Raw genomic sequence first — 19,481 nt, 5'->3', positions numbered from 1 at the left:
AATGTTATTAAGAAGGTTTTCCGCGTTAACAAGTACTTTGCTATATGGCAAAGCAGTCTTAATTGAGGAAAATCCAATCGTTTCCATTGGTTCTTTCTTGGTCGGGATTTTGCCACACGGAAACGGTCATAAGCCGTGTAGTTATTGGTTTGAAAACCGGCAAATTTAAAGCAAGCATGGTCCGAGTTCCACGTAATAAACTGTTCACTAACGTTGCTTTCTCGACCCTTACTGGGGAATATTGGCTCCTCGACTGCAATCATTAGGTATCGCCGCTCGCTTAGTATAAGAGGTTATTATTTAGGCAGACGTAACGTGGAAGATCTGGTTATAGTAAATAGATCTTATTTGATATTTGACTGCGTGACTGAATAATTTTCCTGTTCTTTCACTGCGCACGCACACGAGATTATAGAAAGTGAAAATGAAAATAACTTGTGTCAGAAATAAATACAAAGGAAGTTGATTTCCAATTATTTACGTGTATGTTTCCGTTAAATGGCCGTTAAGAGGTTAAAAGAATACGTTAAATTTTTGGTCCTAACATGAAAATGCGGGGATGGCTAGACAAGATGAGGCCATGGAAGGTAATAATGGGCTAGCAAATGATGAAGAACAACATCTCATTCCTCCGCCACCAACTTATGTGTACTTCCGGCTTGGCCGAGAGCAACACGATGTCGATAAATGCAATGGATTTGTGTTAAATATCTTCAAAGTTTCCTTCTTTTCGCTTGGATTATGGAGTCATCAGGCGTGGAACTTCATTCCTCGCGTGCTAGTCACCGCTATTTGCGTTTGTCAAGCCTTTTACCATTTCTATGTTGTGTTAGGATGTCCCGAGTTTGATTGCAGCTTCTTACAAAACTCCACGGATTCTAAAAAGCCTTCTCACCATAAAGACGACCGTCAGATTGCCAATGCTATGTACACTATAGTTTCTCTCGCAGGTGTGGTTTCGTATGTCCTTTTCATAGGTTGTTTCATTGTAGCCCGACGCAAGGATTCGGCTTTAGTAGCACCCTCCGAATCACTGAAGGAAGACCTCGAGACACCGAATGTCTGGTGCTTGTATTTTGCATTTGTTATTATAACAGTGCTCCATTTAACATCAGTGGCTATGTTTTACGCCATCATATGGAGTCAGCCACGAAATTTGTCCTTCGACATTCTTGCTACAGGAGTGGGTATGCAGATTTTGGCGCAGTGGACCGCAATAACTACTTGTCACGTGTTTGCCGTCAGTTCCTTTGCACTTGGTGAGTTGTGTTCTTACAGAGCAGTTTTTAATTGTAGAGTGTAAGGGTGCTTACCATCAAGCCAAAAAATCCGGAAATTTCGGTTGAAAGTCAAATGGAACGGTAATTTTCCGGGAAATCCGTCGGGAAACCGTTAGGCTACCTACAGAAATAGTCCTCTTTTTCCGTTCGGAACGGAACGGTGGAAATTTTCGGAAATTTCGTTTCCATTTGCTACATTTTCGAGTTTCTAGTCTCTTATCAGCCAAAAACAAAAACGGGAAATCGAACTGCAATTGGAAAGCGCCGTGTTATTAGGTCGGTTTGTCTGTTTTGCTGATTTTGGAAAAAAACCCTTCTATTATTCCAAAGGTCATCCCACCCGGTTTATTCTGACAAATGGTAAGCGGTTGTTAGTAAAACGCGGGTAACGGCGTAACGGCGTAACAAGAAACCGCGTAACGGGATTTTTTTCCCTGTTTGTTTGTTTTTTTTGTTGTTGTTGTTGCTGATTTTTTTTTTGTCTGTTTGCCTTTTTTTCTTTCTTTGTTTTTCCAAGTGAAAAAAAATATGTGAACATTATTATTCGTGTTTGGCGGGGTTTTTCCCGCCCTTTGGCCAAATTTATCGCATTTCTGGAGGCACTTTTTTCCGCGGGCGCACTTTCTCACGCTTCGAGGAGGTCGGTCATGGAGGAGAATGATGATGGCCAGTTTTCGACTTTCATTTTCAGTCACCTTAGTTTCCTTTCTTGCTTCTCGATCTTTACAGTTACAATTTGTTTAGTGTAGTTGCAGGTTTCAGTAATTCTGAGTAATTTTTCGACCGGCGCGCTATTTTTATAACAACTTGCGTTTACGATTTTCTGCAGAAGTCATTTTCCTTGGGGAGAGAAGGCTTTCTGGTAAGTGAAAGTTTAATACTTGTACATTACATTTTCTATTAAAAATGTAGCTCACCTTTAACGCCTATTAATAGTGGTCGCTATCGAAAGAGCCATCGTTTTGAATGTAGCGATGGCGATGAAATAGTATTTTTTTTTTTTTAATGTAGATACTTGCATGCTAAATCCTACAGTGCGTCGGATCTTTTGGCTTTATCGGATCTTTTTGTTTCTGTAAACAAGCGATAACGGTTAAACCCAGCGGGTAGCAAGTTTATTTTGTCGATACTCTGTGTTTGACCGCAGGTAACGAAAGACCGGACAACGTGACAAAAGCGCCAAGATATTTGGGGGTTTAGCGTTGTGTGACATGAGACATCCGAAGAAACCAGAAGGGGACTAAGATAAAATCCAACAAATAATAATTGACTAGGCCAAATTTGGCTCCTCCATTCCCTGTGGTTAAACGAAGATTTCACACGTGTAAATACTTGATGTATATTTTGTCTTCTTTTTCTTTCATAACAAGAACAGCGCGGGTGATGTTTTAATTTACCTTTTTTGTATTTTTTTAGAGTTTTTTCGGTTTTAAAATAATTAACCACAGCATCGGAAAAAAACAAAACAAAACTAAACAAAACGAAAGAAATAAACAAAAAAAAAGGAAAAAATCCCGTGACGCGGTTTCTCGTTACGCCGTTATCCGTTACGCCGTTACGCGTTTTACTAATGGTAAGAAACCAGATAAGCGATCAGAACGGTCCGTTAGATAAAATGATAACGACTCAGTGAACGAAAGAGAGCCTGGGCAGAGACGTTATGGCACCAGAAGGCAGAGGTACATGAACACATGGGCTCCTACCCGCACCAAAGGTGGGAAACAAGTTTTACAGAGTCAATAAACATTCCTTGCTCCGCGAGGGAGTGAGCAACGCTTCTTTCGGTGCGGAGTATCGCATGACGTTTTTTTTTTTCTTGTCGTAAATTAAAACGTACCTTCTGGTGTGTTCTGCAGACATGATAATAAGAGAACCTACCCATGCATGTAATCATCGGAATGATGTAATAGCTATTTTTAGCTCCCTCTGACTGAACTATGGTCACGTGGTTGTAGGAGTGTCACTCTGCTTATTTTTAATTCGTGAACGTCAAATTAAGATATCAACTCAAAAAAAGGACTAATGATCGAAAATAACTCATCAGCTATTGTAATTTAAGGCAACGGCCGCAAAATATCTGTTATTAGTCACTTCGTTGGGTGTTACTGATTTTCTGGTCTTTTCAATGTTTGCTTGTTCTTTTGAGGTTGTTCCAGTGAACTGCCACAACTTGTCTGTTCATTTGCTTTTGATATTATACATTCTTCGATTACCCTTGCAAAAGATGCTTTTAGTGTCATCCGCACTTTCACGGGCGGGTAGTAACAGATTCAATGTTTCAACGAAAATGCGTTTAGTCTCTGAGTAGCTAATTAAAAAAATTTACAACTCAAAACTGGTCACACTTACGAAGCTTAAACATCGGTGTGATGCCAAACGATAAACGACGTCTAATTAGATATTTATTCCAGGTACTATTGCACAAGACGCCTTCAGACGTATCCGGGACGATCAGAATAGAACCATGGATGACGTCATAAGAATTCACGAAAAGCTGTGTACAGTTGTTTTCAATACAGTGTCAGCTTACGGCGTGTGGTTCGTGGTGCACTGGTTTACCTACGGAGCAGCCGTTGTTTTATCTGTCATCTATATATCCAAAGAATTGCTTTCGAGGAACAAATATGGCACTGCAACGATAAACCTAGTGCATCTCGGCTTGTTCTTCCTACGCCAACTCTATCTGTTTCTTCTTCCTTGTATGTTCGCCGCTAGAATTACCAGCAGTTGCACAGGTAAGAAAATACTGTAAGACCGCTGAGTAAAAGCACTACAGACGCAACTATTAACAAATATATACAAGAAAGAACCAATGGTGTATGATAAAACAATGCAGAGTGGTAAAGAGTTCATGCTCTCATGAGGGTATGGATGAAGGGATTTCACACCATTTCTCAGCTATCAGTAGATTTTCAAGATCTCAGTTATAAAATTCGTGGTTTCTCAGCATCAGTTGAAGCCATCTAGACTATCTTCGGTATTTACAAAATTATAAATACTTCCGAATGAATGAGACTAAATCTCTGCAGATGCGTTCGTGATCACATTTATTTTATTTAGTGATCTCGACTCATTCGAGATTGGACCTGAAAAAAAGCGTCAGTTCGTAGCAACCAGCAGACAGTGTTGAGAGTAAAGAAATAATCGTGGTATTGCTTTGAGTTATCGCGAAATTCTCATATCTAGCATGAACGAAAGAATATATAACAGGGAGCAATGATAAAAATTGTCATGAGGCAATGAGGTAACAAAAGAAAAATTGGAAAGGTGAAAAAGGTGGGTGATGGGGAATTTCCATCTTTTCTACCCTCTTGGGGTTTTCTCAGGTTTGGCTGTCCTGCGCGGTTACTTGAAACAGTCTCAGTTTCTGTGAACTTGACATCAACAGTATTTTCAGTGCCTCCATGGACCGACGCTTAAATAAATCCGGTCAAAATCTAGACAAATCATCATATTTTGCTTCACCTCGTCCCAGGAGATAACTCTATTACACCACCAGAAAGGTAGTTCAAAAGGTCAATAACTAAGACAAACCTATCAGATTGCTCTATTGCCGGTCGAATATTCTTTAAGTATTTGACCGGCTACTGTCCCGAAGTATATTGCCCAGTAGTTTTATTACTTACTTTTATCAATCGGAAGCAAAAAAACAAACAAACAAACAAAAACAAAGTACAAAGTCACAACTGATTCAATTATTGACTGCTTTCTTCACGTTTGAAGGAATCTACGAGAGAATCAACTGCATCACATCTGATGGTTGGAATGAAGGCCATCCGTTCAGGGATCGCCGTAACATCGCTCTGTTTATTTCTTACGCTAAGGACAGGCGTTGTGGGTTTAAAGTTGGTAGAATAACATTTAACACCTCTCTGGCCTGGTTGTCGTTTTTCTTTGGACTTACTGGTCTGTTATATCACTTCTTCTAATATTCGTCAAGTTTTCAGTTGACTGCCGACTGAACTTGTATATGAACAATGGTATTGAGGTAAACCCATGATGTCAACTGGAAAGATCTCTGGCAGATACAGCCTGTCTTGTTTGGAAGTCTTTAGCTACATCAAAGTTCAGACCAAATAACGCCAACAGCAGCAAGAAATGTCTAGTCCATTGCACGTCTAAGTCCTAAATTGATGTGGGTAAAGCTCTTTGCTGTCTAAAGCAAGCACAACTGTATCGCCACGGTGCAAACGGCCTAATATTACGGGGCTAAATGACGTCCCGTTTTAGTACATCTCAGGGCCCTCTCATGTACGATAATGGACGACGCTGCAACAGCTGCAACAAATTTCACGAATGCAAAAAAGGCTACTAACATCATGTGTGTTTCTTCAACATAAGCATAGTGAAGTTTTACACTGCGAAAATGAAAATAGACAAGGAGTTTTGATAACTCGATCATCAAAATCGAAATTCCAAGTTGATTAAAGAAAGCGTCATCGTAACTTTGCTGATTGTTTCTGCTTTATTCACATATTTTCAGCTTAGCTTTTAATATGTTCTCAAACATTTATCAATCTTAAACATATTTAAAAACTATAGAGCTATTGTTTGAGTTCGATGTACGCTTTCACACGAAAGTGCGGCGGAAGTACAATTTGTCATGTTTACTGACTGCCGTACAAAACACGCATCGGCGGGCGCTCTCGTTCATCGACAACAGAGAATTTACTGGATTTTTACACGAATAAAACTGAGCAGTATCTACGGACGTAAAGTTATTAAGCCTTGATGAAACATCAAGCGTTCCTTACAATTCAGGCGAAACTCAAACTAGCAATTATTTTGTTTTACTTTTCGGTCGCGATAGACTGACAAATTCCTCGCAAGCGTGTGGCAAGAGGAGCTAGCAAACTTTGAAGTCCTGAAGCTCTGCTATATCTAAATATATCCAGCTAGTTTTTTGCTGTGTAATGGAAAAGCTGTTAATCTTCAACATATGTGAAATTTAAAGTGGAGTAATGTACAGCTCATGTAAAAGAAGCATCACTCGGAACACAACTTGGTCAGCGATATATGTAAGCTTACAGCGGAACATACCTAAATTCGACACTGTCTTACTTCACTCAAACTGGAGCAGTTTACGACGAAAATACTTAAGCAATATTCCAACAGACGTAAACGCGTTGAGTTCTGGGGCAAAAACATGAAACATTTAGGGAATTTCGGACGCCATTTCCCCCGCGCGACATCCGCAAAAATCCTCTCCGCAGCATGTACGCGCGTGTGCCGCAGGTGATGGCGCAATTTGTTCTAAAAATAGAATTATTGTCCCATATCATGGGGACAACCCCAATACTTGAAATGGCGCGTGCTTACGGTCTCCGTCCCCGATTATGGCTCCTGTCATGTCTTCATATATGTGATCTTTCATATATTCACTTGTATTTTAATACTTAAGGTAAGCTAACGATAAAATTTTGAAAACTGACTTGGTTCTCTATCACGGCGGGCGCCTTTGACCTATTAACTGCTTCATTTCTGTTATTTTCCACATGACTTTTGTTAGTATTAGTTGAGACTCCACAAGAGTGTTTTGTTGGACATTATGGACTGATGCTCCTCTTGTTCCCGATAGCTTTTATCCCTGCTTTCATCGATCGAGGAGAGCACATGGAAAACAGCGCATCTCAATTCTTCCATTCCCGCATAACCACAACTCCTTGTGTTTTGCACGAAAAGTGGTGGATTTCTCCGATATAGTGTAATCTCGTTTGTTCGCTTCAGGCTCACTCACTGCGGCAGCATACAGCTCTGCGCTTAGTTACCTGGCCTATGACCGCAAGCGAGGCTGGAGGTGACCTTGCTTTGATACTAGACTACGAGTAGTCCCTCTTTCGCTTAGTCCGTCGTGCGTGACGCGAAAGAAAACCGCGACAAAAAAATGGCCGCGCCAAATCCTCCTCGCCTCCACGATTTCGCGCGGCCACTTTTTTGTCGCGGTTTTCTTTCGCGTCACGCACGACAGACTAAGCGACAGAGGGACTACTCGTAGTCTACTTTGATACAGACCTCTCTACTTTTCTCATGTAAATGCCAACTAGTTAGCATAAGACAAGAACAACTTGATTTACACAACAAAAACAGTGAGGTCTTCATCAAAACAAGGTCACCTCCAGCCTCGCTGCCATTCAAAGGCCAGGCCACTGAACAGACAACTGTAAACTGGTCTATTAACAAAAACACAAAATCAGGTGCAAATACGTTTAATAAGAATTAGAGAAAATTATGTGGTGGCCAAAGGAGCAGAAACTTGCGAACTGGCCATTACCACAGTGGAATTATTGAGGATTAGACAACCTGATTTCATACAGAAAGGGGAGGTCTTTGAAAAGGGTGATGTAGCAGATCTCGTAAGGTCTCACATGATTGGTTTGCAACCCTTTAAGAGGACAATAGAACAAACAACAGAAACTATGCACCTAGCCCCAAAACAATAACAGCTGCTAACAAACAAAAGAATTACAAGCTTGCGAGAGCTGTTACATCTCTATTGCCTAGTTCCTGTACGGCTTTCTCCTGGGCCTTCACAGTCAATTGATTTCGGTGAGATATCCGAGTCGGCCCACGTGACCCGAAAAGATTGACCGAGGCGAAACATCGAGGCCTGAGAACTAGGCAAAAAAGCATACTCGTAAGAGAAGCTTTGAAGGTCAGAGTTTTCCTATCTTGACCAATAGAAAACTATTTTATTAAAGAAAGAAAAAGAAGATTAACCGATTTATTGAAAGTTTCAAATATTTTTTCACCTATTTGCCTAAAAGGTGCAGAACTTGGTCCTGTAAGCATCACAAGCAGGCACATCACGGAGGCAAAGCGGATAACAAGTCCTGACATTTTCAAGTCTTGATCACCGTTCCCGGCTGTAAACTTTCGGGTTTAAAATCATCAAGAAATGTGCTCATTTTATAGAGACATTTTCCTGGTAGAACAGAACCTGAACTAATATTTGAAAGATGCCGGCCGGAAGGATATTAATAGTTTGGTATTACGTATGCTGCAATATTTCGCTTCCTTCCTTCCGTGGATGTCATATTGTCTTGGTTTGGTTCGGTAAACACGACCCTACAAGCTAACCTATTGCTTTGAACTAAATCGCGTGTAAATAAAGGATTGTTGTTGTTGTTGGTTTAATTTTCATAGAGATTTCTGTGGCTTCTACAAAGGCTTCAAAAAAGGCTTTTTTGCACAAAATAGAAGAGAGCGGTTGCGAGGACTCTTTAACTCAGTTCTTGCATCAATTTGAAGTATTTGATCGAGGGCTTTGTCCACCTGACGCGCTTGACAATGTCTTCAGCGCTACGTTTAGCTTTTACAAACTCATGCTTTGTTCTGTTAAGTTAGGAAAATTGTTCTCATGTCAGTTGACACGATCGCTGGTAATTTCTAATTCTAGAAGTCCCTTGGTACAAGGATGTTACGCAAAGTTACCGGACCTGAACTATTCAACCGAGTGCTCGAGTGGTTTCCCTCTTTTGCCTTATCCGTCGTGCATTAAACGGAAGAAAATCGACGGGATAAGCGAAAGAGGGACTACTCGTATTCTAGGGCGCCGGACTTGAAATGCGTAGGTCGCGGGTTTAAGTCCCGTTCTGGCCACTAGCTGGCGTTGTTCTCTATAGTTTCGAGTTCAACTCCTCGTCTACGCTGGTAAATGATCCACTTATCTGCCTTCTGCCAGTTGGGATTTTTAACCATGTTACCGTAAACTTCCGAAAATAACGACTCCCCGTAAGTAGCGATCCCCCGAAATTAACCGGTCAAAAAGTTGTGGCCGCTGATAAATCCCGAAAGTAGCAACCCTCCGAAAGCAGCGAGCCCACTCCACCCCCACCCCCATCTCCAAAAATAGTGAAACTAAGGTTCGATAGTATATTTCTTTATTTTCTCGAAGGATGCCAGACGGAAAGATGTTAATATGTTACAATCTCTATGTTACTCGCAGAAGTAACGACCTGCACCCACTAAAGCCAAAATACAATATGGGAAAGAGAACTTTTAAGTATGGAGGAACTATCTGTTTTAACGCGTTACGCGCTTGTATTAAGAGTGCCCCCTCCTTGTGTAATGTTAAAAGTTTGATAATTAAGCATTTTTATTACAGAGCTGACAGTGTCTTGAGCATTTATGCTTAACTTTTTACACCTCATGCTTTGTTTTGTCAATCATGAAAATTATTCTCATGTCAGTTGACAAGATCGCTGGTAATTTTCTAAATTTCCCTTAACAGGATTAGGATGCTGCGCAAAGTTACCGGACCTGGGGTCCGTTTCACGAAAGCCCCGGAAACTTTTCGGACCCGTAAAACCATTTTTAGTTCATCTGTATCTAAAAACGGAGAAGTGTATACGCCTGAAACTTCTTGTATGAAGGGAACCTCTGTTCATATTAAGAATACCCGGATAAAACAGCTCTGTAATCATAAGGTTTGAGATTTTGCTATGGCTTTCCGGGTGCAAAATCTTTTCGGGACCGAGAAACGGGCCCCTGAACTATTCTCGAAGGAGGCCGGCCGTAAGGATGTTAAGTTATTACAATTACGCATGAGCAGAATATATCATCTGCAACAAAACGCATTTAGATGGTACTACCTATAAGCAAACCATTATTTGTGGGCATTTATTTCCTGGCATGTGGTTGGCTGTCGGCCAATGAAAAGGAAGAAAAAAATGTATCCAATGATAATGTAATTTATTATTTATTTTACCTAGCCGCAAAAGCACTCCACCGACAGAAACGCATTCGTCCGTCCCTCTTACCAAGTGATCATCTTCTCTTATAGCCAGTGGTTGTTTGGCGCGAGGAAAAGTGACTCTGAGACACATGATATGTGATTGGCTAACATTCTTGGACTATGATTTTGACAAATTAAACGCTGGCTTCCTTTCCGGAAATATCCACTGGAAAGGAAGTATGAAGGGTTTAGGAATATATACCGCTCAACTACAGCACTAATACAGACCACCAAAAAGTTCAATATTACTCGAATATGAGGAGAATTTTCAGTGAAGCCTCCCATATTAAACGAACAGAGTAGATGTGTCAGTATACTGTCTTTAAAAACTTTTCTCTCGATTGATTTTATCTAAAAACTTGAATTCGGGTTTTTTTTTTAACAAATCTAACAACCGTATCTCTGGTGCGCATAGGCTCCTGTAACATTGTGTTATTTTATAGTTTCCTTTTGTTCGTTTTCTAAGGAATCTACGAGAGAATCAACTGCATCACATCTGATGAATGGAATGAAGGCCATCCGTTCAGAGATCGCCGTAACATCGCTCTGTTTATTTCCTACGCTAATGACACGGGTTGTGGGTTCAAAGTTGGCAGGATCACGTTTAACACTTCTTTAGCCTGGTTTTCCTTTTTCTTCGGATTAACAGCTTTGCTATTTCATTTTTTCTAACCTCCGTCTTACAGGAAAAGCACTCACACAGTTTATGTTACCCCCGCTAGTTATGTTTGACAACACGTAAGTGACGCCCTGATCTGAATCGAAGACTGTTTTAATTTTTTTTTCCACAAAGTTTTATTTTGTTTGCCAGAAAATTCTAAAAATCCGCGAGAAGTTATTGGCAGTTTTTATTGTATGTATATTGTGTTTGTAAATAAAATAAAATTAAAAAAAATGACGGAGCTAAAATTATCCGCACATCAGTAAGTTAGTTAATAATCTGCTAGCAGCTTGTTAAAAAGTAGTTAATAGACTGTTACAGTATTGCTTATTTCCCTTGTTATAAGTAAGAGTTAGTGGAAAGTCTGGAGAGCACGAGAGAAGCGTAAGAGTTGCTCGGGACGCAGCCAAGAGCAACTCTAGCATTTACGATAGCTTCTCTCATGCTCTTCAACCTTTCAAGTTGATTAATTGGTTTAAACATGAAATGAACTGATGACCAAAGACATTCCAGTACCTTTTGGCTAGGATAGTAAGCTGGTAAAAAGTGCGAAAGGAACGGTTTGTAAGAAATAACTAACACGTCCATAAAACAATCATACGGGTACCTTTTATGGATTGCTTTCAAAATTTCCGACGATCGTTTTATGGTAAGTCGCCCCGGGATACAATGTATTGTAACGCACGCGGGCGACAACAACTTCCAGTCAAGGAGTCCAACAGCCAACGGTTTAATTACTCGACTCTCAACGTTTAGCTTACTAGTACATGGCAAGTCTACTAACACACACAGGCCACTCCATAACGTGAGTCCCTTATATACGCTGTATTACGAGTACATTGCGCATCCCGTACTCGTCATACAACCGTCTCTTAGTCTTAGAACTCTTGCGAGTATACATTCAAATACAACCGTTATACATCTTAGCACGCGCATCATAGCTCGTGCAATCACTATATCAGTTTCATTACAGTATGTTACGTTCTCTCAGTGCTCAATATATATGTAGCAGATTTCTACTCCGTGAATATTCCAGTGAAGTTTTTAGCAATTTTGTGATCTATCACGTGATTATAAGCCGTTTGAAAACGAAACCAGACGCAGGTTCCGGGAATATTAAGAATCACGATTTATACCTCCACCGAATGACTTAAACGCTGAAAGGATATGAACATCGACACCATTTTGTCCAAAATGGAAGAACAAAGGCTTGATGAACTGAGTGAAACTCAGAATGAAACAGAACCACTTCTTCGGCCCGAGTCATCACCAACTTACTTACACTTCCGGCCTGGCAGAGAACCACAGCAGGCTAATAGATTCACTGCATTCGTCCTGTCTGTTTTTAAAGTTACCTTCTGCTCGCTTGGATTGTGCGGACATCAAACATGGAACTACATTCCTCGCGTTCTATTCAGCGTAATTTGTATTTTTCCAACCGTTTTTTGGATCTTCAATTTCAACAGAATTTCCCGTCAAGGTGTTACTACGCCTGATACATGTTTTACATTATCAGTTTCTCTTGTAGGTCTTCTCTCTTATATTGTTTTCACTGGTTGTTTTATCGCAGCTAGGCGTAAAGACTCGGCCTTGGTATCTCCATCTGAAACGATGATGCTAGATATTCAAAGAACGGACATCCTCTTGTTATTTCTCGCTTTTGTTTTCATTATTATTTCTTTTTTAAGCTCGTGGGTCCTTTCTCTCAAAGTAGAACCCACCAGTGTCCCTGGTGAAGCGGCTTTTACAGTACAGTACTTGGCTCATTGGGCATCAGTCACCACTTGTCATGTCTTCGCTGTCAGTTCCTTTACACTCGGTAAGTTACTTTATTTACATATCAAAATCATGGCCCACAAAATTGGTGACTCTTACATGAAGGTGGCACTATTGCGCTTGCTCGGTGTGACCAAAATTCAAGATGGCGGCTCGCCCAAAAGTAGAATCGCAACCACCAAAGAGTTTTATTGACAAAGTTGAGCAACGAAAGCCTTGTGCTATAAAAAAAAAAGCCAAAAAAGTACAATAACCTCTACGATATTGAAGTGACCGAGGTGGACAAGGACAAAAAATGCATGAAGATTCATGTCGACCATGGAAATGAATTTGATGAGTGGCGTGATTTCAAATCGACAGTGATCAGTTACCATTTGTCCGCCTCGAAAAAAGTAATGTTCAAGGCGAAGAAACGTTAGAAAGCAGAAAGTAAATGTTTGACGGCAATTTATATAGCGCGATTAAGCGAAAACTGTCGTCTGGCAGGAAAGAAGTACCCGGACGACCTGAGTTCAGAATAGAGTTGCCAGTAGAACAGGATGTGAGTGAAGAATGATCATCGCAGTTAATTTTCCAATTTAAGCAATTGGAAAGAAGAAGCCTGAAAAAATCAGGGCTTCAACGGGATTCGAACCCGTGACCTCCGCGATACCGGTGCGATGCTCTACCAATTGAGCTATGAAGCAACACATTGGGAGCGAGGTCAATTAATTGAGTTCATATCTTCCCGTGAGGAGTGAAATGATGTGAAGTTTATATGAAATAATTCATATATGAACTGCGGCTGTAGATGAGAGTGCGATGCGATGATCATTCTTCACTCTCATCTACAGCCGCAGTTCATATATGAATTATTTCATATAAACTTCACATCATTTCACTCCTCACGGGAAGATATGAACTCAATTAATTGACCTCGCTCCCAATGTGTTGCTTCATAGCTCAATTGGTAGAGCATCGCACCGGTATCGCGGAGGTCACGGGTTCGAATCCCGTTGAAGCCCTGATTTTTTCAGGCTTCTTCTTTCCAATTGCTTAAATTGGAAAATTAACTGCGATGATCATTCTTCACTCTCATCTACAGCCGCAGTTCATATATGAATTATTTCATATAAACTTCACATCAGAACAGGATGTGTTCGACACTGAACTTGGTCAGGCAACAGGAAGTTACATTGAGAGAGGAAATTTTAACAATAGAATGTTCGAAAAAAACTATAATAAATATTTATAAGTTTACTTACTTGTTGATCTCGTAAGTATACGAAGGGATATTCTGCTGGCTGAATTTCGCCTACTGTGGTCACCGCCGTGCAACACGCAAATACAACAAAGAAAACAAGATAGAAGATTTTCGAAGTTATTTTGCTATGCCGTAATTGATGCCAACCTCCACGAATTACATATCAAAATGCAGCAAATTTATTCCCGTGTTTAAATTTGGCGGTACATTTATTATTCCAAGTATGCGCTGTCGAACAAGCCCAGTTTTCCTCGGTGCAGTGGTTTCCCGGCCGGTGACGCTTTTATGAATTTACATCAAACCCACGTAAGAAAGTGTTAAAAATGCCATGCCTAAATCGCGACAAAATCTCTCCAGTTTATTATCGATAGTAGGTTACATATTTTTCAACTTATTTCTGGTGGTACATTTGAGAAAGAAATACTACTTCGGGAAAGAGAAGCAATATTCCACTCAAAGTAGCGTGTTTTTGGAGCAATTTTGAAATTACCGGATGTTAGGGTCACGCGATACTCTGTATGGCAAACGTCACAATGAATTTGATATGCATCACGAAGTCAGGCCATTTCATTCTTTCTCTAGCCTTCGCTCTTGAATAAAGCTTCGAGCAAATAATTACTGGTCATTGCTCTCCGATATCTATAGGGAGAAAGGCGTATGGAAAATAGGGAATCTGGAATCCAGAATCCGGAAACGAAACCGGAACGAGAACCGAAAATGGAACTGAAACCACAAATTGGAGATATTTTGAGGGTGTTACTGACAACTGCTCTTGTAAAACTTTTCATTTCCATATGTTTTATTCATTTTCTTAATGTTGCTTTTTTCGTCCGGGACAAACTTTTTCTTTGAGAATTTCCATTACGTGTGAATGATGCAACTTGGGACTGCTGCTGCCTTTCTCTCTAATGGAAATACATGAAACACTGAGCTACAAATTAAAAGCACGTAGAATTTTTCAATCTTGTCAGTTATATTCCGGTTCCGTTTTCGTTTTCGTTCCCGTTTCTGGATTTGGTGTTTTCATACGTCCTCAAGGCCCTACAGGGCTAGAGGGACAAGGATGGAGAAAGGCGGGAGGCCGATCGCGTTATATCCTACCCAGATTCCACTCATCGTATAGCGCAAAAACTGGCTGTGGATCATCTGGGTCCGTGTATGGTATACTTAATTCAGTTACATTGAAAACGTATTGTTATCAAAAATAGTTTTACAACTTTCCCACCTAATTTTGTCGTGTGGTGTAGCAAGATTGTAAAGATTTCCAAAATCTGCAAAATTGGTTTTGAACTGAGACAGCCTCAGTATTACAACAAAATATAAATAATTTATTAGGTCAGCGGCACAAACAGAAAAAAAATGAATAAAACTAGTCACAATGAAATACTTCCATGTACCAAAAAGATATCTCTATCAATACTAGATTAAGTGTTAAATAACCTTGATATTGACTGTGTTCCTGGGTATTTTACTCAATTGTTGCACCTTGTTTGAGGGTTTTGTGTTGACATGGCACCCTGCTGGAGTGGTCCATGCCACGTGCATACGTGAGGGGCCAATCTCCTAGCCAAGGGAGTGGTCAGATGACTTCTGGCTGGTGGGACTGTCTTTGGATCAATGCGGGCATGTTTTTGTTAATATATACCTGCATGAATGTACGTTCACTGGTTGGTAGTAGCAGGCTCAAAGTATCAAAGAAAATGCATTTACAACTCAAACCTGGCCATACCTACGTAGCGTCAACATCGGCATGATGCCAAACGATAAATGATGTCTGTATTACTGTAAAAATTTATTCCAGGTACTATTGCACAAGACGCCTTCAGGCTAATCCGGGATGTTGAGAATGGAACTCTTGATGACGTCATAAGAATTCATGAACACCTGTGTACAGTTGTTTTCAATACAGTATCAGCTTACAGCGTTTGGTTTGTGCTACACTGGTTTACTTATGGAGCAGGCGTCGTTGTTACCGTCATACTTTTGTCAGAAGAAGTTACCTTGAGTGTCAAGCATCAAACTCCATCGATGTATCTGGTCTTCCTCGCTTTAGTCTTGGTTGGTCTTCGATTTCTATACCTGTTTGTATTCCCCTGTTTCTGTGCGGCCAGGATCACAAGTAGCTGTGCTGGTAAGAGATGTTATGTAGACAACAATTAACGATGAGAAAGTAATAATTTATATTATCATTCGTTACATTTTGTCTTCCTTTTCACTGGCCGAGAGGCCACCGCGTGACCTGCAATGACTGCCTACAAAAAATGGTCTGCTCATGCGCAATTACGTCTAAATGTGTTTTGCCGTAAATAATATTCTGCTCATGGGTAATTGTAACCGCACTCTTGTGCGAAAAATGGCAGGTCGCCTCCCTGAGCTGACGAGAGTGATGTAAATATCAAAACAAACATGGTGATCGAATGATAAAACAATTATTGGACTCGATTTATCATTATCGCAAAATATCGTGATTTGTCAATGTATTTGCAGATCAGTTATCTGCCTTAGCCTTCCTGTTTACTTAAGCTTGAGTATTTTGACTTTGTTTGTCTACATTTTCATTTCAATTAATTCCAAGAAGCGAATTTTTCATTGACAATTTTAAAAACCAGGTTAAGCGTTTTCGTTCAACTGTTACTCAACTGATTCTAATGACCTTTGTTTTCCTTCACCGTGTATCGCGAGAACCCCCAAGTTTTTGTCGCCATGTTATAGAAGAATTGGTTCATGCTTTTAGCTGTGCGTATATCGAGTTATGGATACACTTGAGAGGTTTGGAGAGCACTCAAGAAGCTATAGTTACTCTCGGCTATCGCCTCGAGCAACTCTTTCGCTTCTCTCTTGCTTTCCAAAATTCCCAATATATGCACGCTAAGCACGAACCAATAGACCAATTTCGATATATTAAAATTCAGCCTAACACAATAGACCTCAGCACGAGGCTCTGGGGAATAAACCCCACAAACTCTGTAGTTATTCCCCAGAGCCTCGTACTGGGGTCTATTGTTTTAGGCTGAATTTTAATGTATCGAAATTGGTCTATTCTTTACTACATCCTAAGCCTCACATTCATGTGCAAAATCCTTTGTCTGGAAACATAAGTACGACGCTAAGAATAAAGTATTGTTATTTAAATTTGGGCAGCATTTATGCAAGCGGTCTATTGCAAACAGTAGGCTGACATAAACCGCTTCGAAGATCCTTAAAATTCTAATGCCCGTGTCTTTATATATTCTTATCTCTGGCCGTCTCAAATTACTTTACATGAATGACTGTGGATGAGCCGGTACCTGGTATATTTGGCTTCTTCAATACTATTGCCTTTTCCCTTCTTTTTCAAAGGAATCTACGAGAGAATCAACTGCACCACATCTGATGACTGGAATGAAGGCCATCCGTTCAGAGATCGCCGTAACATCGCTCTGTTTATTTCTTACGCTAAGGACAGGCGTTGTGGGTTTAAAGTTTGTAGAATCACGTTTGACACTGCTCTGACCTGGGTTTCCTTTCTTCTTGGACTGACTGCTTTGCTGTTTCACTTTTTGCAATTAAAAAACTAACACGATCGAGAAAAAGACAGCTAGGGTTGTCAGGAAACTTTAAGTTGCAAATTGAAAAATCTGTAAACGAAACATCATTTCCAGTTAATTAAAAAAGCCGCCAGTTTGAATTTAAAAGATGCTAAGGACCAAGAAGGCCCTGCGAGATTTTGTTAGTAGCAGGAAATCCATCAAGGGTTTCTATGCCTGATAGAAACCTCGAGCTCATAATCTAATTGTTAATTGGAAAACAGCCCTAAGAAAATACACGCGCTGATTGGTTAAAAATCGTATTTCTATTTAACAATTAGATTATGAGCTCGAGATTTCTATGAGGTGATAGCTGATGAGGACGAAGGTATTTTCAATAATTTCAACTTTTTTAAAAGTCAAGAAACCGTAAATGTCCTTCGTTTAGACTTCTCGGGAATTTAATTATCCATTTGCATCAAATTTCCCTCCAAAACTTCGGAAAAACGAAAAAAAACGTCAACATTTCCTAGGCGACCCCCAGCCACTCCACACTAATGGCTGAGTGTTCAATGGCTCAGCCAATCAGATTACAGCATTTGCATTAGTATACTAGTAGAATTCTACTAAAACTCGATGGAAACACGGTACATGTTTTCTATTTCTTAAATAGAGACATGATTTTTAACCAATCGGCGCGCGTATTTTCTTATAGGACTGTTTTCTAAAATTACATAATTGGTTAGTTGCATGAGCGCACATAACCGCCTTTTGTACTTTGCCAGGTTTTGAGCAGGGGAAAAAATGTGAAAAGACAAAAAAGACAATTCTGAGCGGACATCTTGAGAGCATTGCTGTACAGTTTCTCCTTCGCAGAGGTTCGAAACGTTCGTTATTAATAGAAATTAAAGCGGCTGTGCGAGATGAATGCATGCGCAAAAACACGCCTCCGCTCATTGCATTCAGCGGAATCTCCTCAACCGAAAAAAACCCTTTGGGCCTCTGCGAAGGAGAGAGGGCCCTTGCCTGGTTTCTAAAGATTAAACCGTTCCAGTCTAGCTATGTGCCCTAAAAGCTGGTTTCTATATGATCGCTGCGTGGATCGCCAAGATCACTGAAAAGAGTTCAGCACTCGCTGCGATCAAAGAAAATAATTTTTCAGCGAGTCGTAACGATCACTGGTGTAGACTTCAGTTACATGGCGATCTATTGAAATAACTCTTCGGAGATTAAAGTGATAGCTGCAGTGATAAATATACCAGAAAGCACTGCGTCATCGTTTGATCCAGGTCCTCTTGGGCATTTTCATGTTCTGGTTATAGCGATCGTGGCAATCATATGGAAAACTGGTGATCGAGCAGGTGTTGTAAGGATCACTCAACTTGTTCTGTAGCGATTGAAGCGATTATATATATGTCTGAATTTATGAAAACCGTGTCAAATTTGGGGCAAAGCTTTCGCGCCTGCCTGCCGGCCATAGCCGGCAGGGAGGCCTTTGCGGCGCTTGAAAATCCAGGGAAGCTTCCGTCAAGGAGGGTGTGGGAAGATAGCCCTAGGACCTGGCTACCCCCTGATACCAAGCGGGGCTGCCAGGAACTAACCCGAGGGGGGTGGGGTGGGTCACAGAGAGAGGCACTTTCCTCAGTTAAAACTGCTCATTTTCTTTGCAGGACAGCCTTGGCCGGCAATGCCCTGCAGTCTTAGGGGCTGGCAGCCAGCCAGCCAGACACAAGCAAGGTGGGTGAGTAGGCTGTGTGTTGACAGAGTGCCTGTGGTTGATCGAGTGAAAGGCCTGTGTATTTTCTTGGAAAAGTGTCAGGCTGGTTGTGTTGAAATTAGCACGGTTTTCATAAATCCAGACATATATGGAAACCAGTCTTTAGTCAGTGAATTTGTATAAATTTATATTGTGTTATAATTAATTGAATTTGTGTTGAATCTGATTAGTTCCTTCTTTACAAATACAAGTGACTCTCTAACGCAGCATGTGTGTTCATTAAAACCTGTGTCCAATTACAAATGTGAGTTCAATTAGATTTTCACCGGCCAGCCCAGAAACGGACGATAATCCACCACTGACGTTCATGTTCAGTTACATTTATGAGTGCAAATAACCCGACAGAGTATAAAATGGGGGAGACAAGGGGGGAGGATGGGGATGGCATTCAGGAGGTGGGAGAGTTTCTCATGTTTTGCCCCCACCCCCAGCCCCTCCACCTTAGTCTCGAATTCCCAGACTGAACGCGACAGAGCGGCGAAAATCGAGCCTCGCCCCCCCCCC

General features: G+C 40.7%; 2 protein-coding genes across 5 annotated transcripts; both read left to right on the top strand.

The window, feature by feature from the left end:
- The first annotated feature begins 410 nt into the window (after positions 1 to 410).
- LOC145478109 (uncharacterized) lies at positions 411 to 8,178 on the top strand. 3 transcript variants are annotated; one of them, XR_014048189.1, is made up of 5 exons: positions 411 to 1,259; positions 2,110 to 2,142; positions 3,692 to 4,015; positions 5,004 to 7,043; positions 7,389 to 8,178. XR_014048189.1 is itself a non-coding variant. In XM_081456025.1 (4 exons), exons 1-4 carry the CDS (start codon positions 560 to 562, stop codon positions 5,207 to 5,209), a joined length of 1,263 nt encoding a protein of 420 aa, XP_081312151.1. In that variant the 5' UTR covers positions 411 to 559; the 3' UTR covers positions 5,210 to 8,178. The 3 variants fall into 3 exon arrangements, 2 of the variants coding, with proteins under 2 accessions (XP_081312151.1, XP_081312152.1); XM_081456025.1 differs by having other exon boundaries at positions 5,004 to 8,178; XM_081456026.1 differs by lacking the exon at positions 2,110 to 2,142 and having other exon boundaries at positions 5,004 to 8,178.
- A 3,569-nt stretch (positions 8,179 to 11,747) lies between these two features.
- LOC145478116 (uncharacterized) lies at positions 11,748 to 19,481 on the top strand. Of its 2 annotated transcripts, XR_014048190.1 has the most exons (4): positions 11,748 to 12,494; positions 15,496 to 15,825; positions 17,034 to 18,078; positions 18,871 to 19,481. XR_014048190.1 is itself a non-coding variant. In XM_081456035.1 (3 exons), exons 1-3 carry the CDS (start codon positions 11,843 to 11,845, stop codon positions 17,249 to 17,251), a joined length of 1,200 nt encoding a protein of 399 aa, XP_081312161.1. In that variant the 5' UTR covers positions 11,748 to 11,842; the 3' UTR covers positions 17,252 to 19,481. The 2 variants fall into 2 exon arrangements, 1 of the variants encoding a protein (XP_081312161.1); XM_081456035.1 differs by having other exon boundaries at positions 17,034 to 19,481.

The sequence above is a fragment of the Orbicella franksi genome, chromosome 2 (assembly GCF_964199315.1).
Source record: "Orbicella franksi chromosome 2, jaOrbFran1.1, whole genome shotgun sequence".
In the NCBI taxonomy this organism is placed as follows: domain Eukaryota; kingdom Metazoa; phylum Cnidaria; class Anthozoa; order Scleractinia; family Merulinidae; genus Orbicella; species Orbicella franksi.
The sequence above is the reverse complement of the archived record's forward strand: the minus strand, read 5'-3'. Positions and strand labels throughout refer to the sequence as shown.